This window comes from Cynoglossus semilaevis, chromosome 7 (genome assembly GCF_000523025.1).
Source record: "Cynoglossus semilaevis isolate Cse_v1.0 chromosome 7, Cse_v1.0, whole genome shotgun sequence".
NCBI lineage: Eukaryota > Metazoa > Chordata > Actinopteri > Pleuronectiformes > Cynoglossidae > Cynoglossus > Cynoglossus semilaevis.
In genome coordinates, this window is record NC_024313.1 from 900,224 (window position 1) to 901,262 (window position 1,039).

At 58.5% G+C, this 1,039-nt stretch overlaps 2 protein-coding genes across 2 annotated transcripts in view; one reads left to right on the forward strand and one right to left on the reverse strand.

Moving 5' to 3' along the window:
• nt5dc1 (5'-nucleotidase domain containing 1) overlaps positions 1-1,039 on the reverse strand; it is a 49,900-nt gene that overhangs the window by 43,260 nt on the left and 5,601 nt on the right. The window lies entirely within an intron of this gene.
• The window catches only part of col10a1b (collagen, type X, alpha 1b), a 5,766-nt gene that overhangs the window by 3,125 nt on the left and 1,602 nt on the right, over positions 1-1,039 (forward strand). Inside the window, exon 3 of the mRNA XM_025056938.1 lies at positions 1-1,037. This exon is cut by the window's left edge and continues 128 nt beyond it. Coding sequence (XP_024912706.1) covers positions 1-1,037 — 1,037 coding nt within the window. The remainder of the gene's footprint in view (positions 1,038-1,039) is intronic.

The window sequence follows — 1,039 nt, forward strand, 5'->3', positions numbered from 1 at the left end:
GCCGGACCCCCTGGACCACCTGGTCACTCTCAAGCAGGTAAACCTGGTACCCCAGGTGGTCCTGGAAAACCAGGTACTCCTGGTATTCCCGGTGAAAGAGGTGTCAATGGTGCAACAGGACCAATGGGACCCAGAGGTGCACCTGGTACCCCTGGTTCCCCTGGACCTGCTGGACACTCTGCTGTTGGAAAACCCGGACCATCTGGAATTCCTGGCGCAATGGGACCAAGAGGAGAGCCTGGTCTTAAAGGACATCCTGGCGTTCCTGGTCTTCCTGGCGCTAAAGGAGAGAGAGGTATTGGAGTTCCTGGGGTTCAAGGATCCTCAGGTCCAGTTGGACCAATGGGTCCCAGCGGTATGCCTGGAAAACCTGGAGTTGGAAAACCTGGTGCCACTGGCTATCCCGGAGAGCCTGGAAAGTCTGGCATGCCAGGAAGAGATGGTGCTCCCGGTGCAATGGGTATGCCAGGACTAAAAGGTCACACTGGCCCTCCAGGCACAGGCGCACCAGGTAAGCCAGGTCAAAATGGTACCCCAGGTATGCCAGGACCAATGGGAGCTAAAGGTCCCCAGGGACCAGCTGGGCAGCCCGGCTCCCCTGGCATGCCAGGTGTTGGCAAAACAGGAGAACCTGGAATTCCAGGCAGCAGAGGATCACCTGGTACCCCCGGAACAACTGGTCAGAAGGGAGAGCCAGGTCCAACAGGCTTTACTGGCCAGTCAGGAGCACCTGGACCAATGGGTCCAGCTGGGCCACAGGGTGCAAGAGGATTCCAAGGTGAAGGAGGCCCAACAGGACCCAAGGGTGACACCGGAATGGTCGGAGCACCAGGCCCAAGAGGAACCAAGGGTGAACAGGGAGCTCAGGGTTTTACAGGAAAACCAGGTTCCCCCGGTGCAGTAGGCCCTCCAGGAATCCCAGGTCATAATGGTGCTCAGGGTCCAAAGGGTTCACAAGGCCATGGTGGTGCTCCAGGTATTCCAGGTTCAAATGGCGCTCAAGGACCTAAAGGACACACCGGTCCCCCAGGAGCACCAG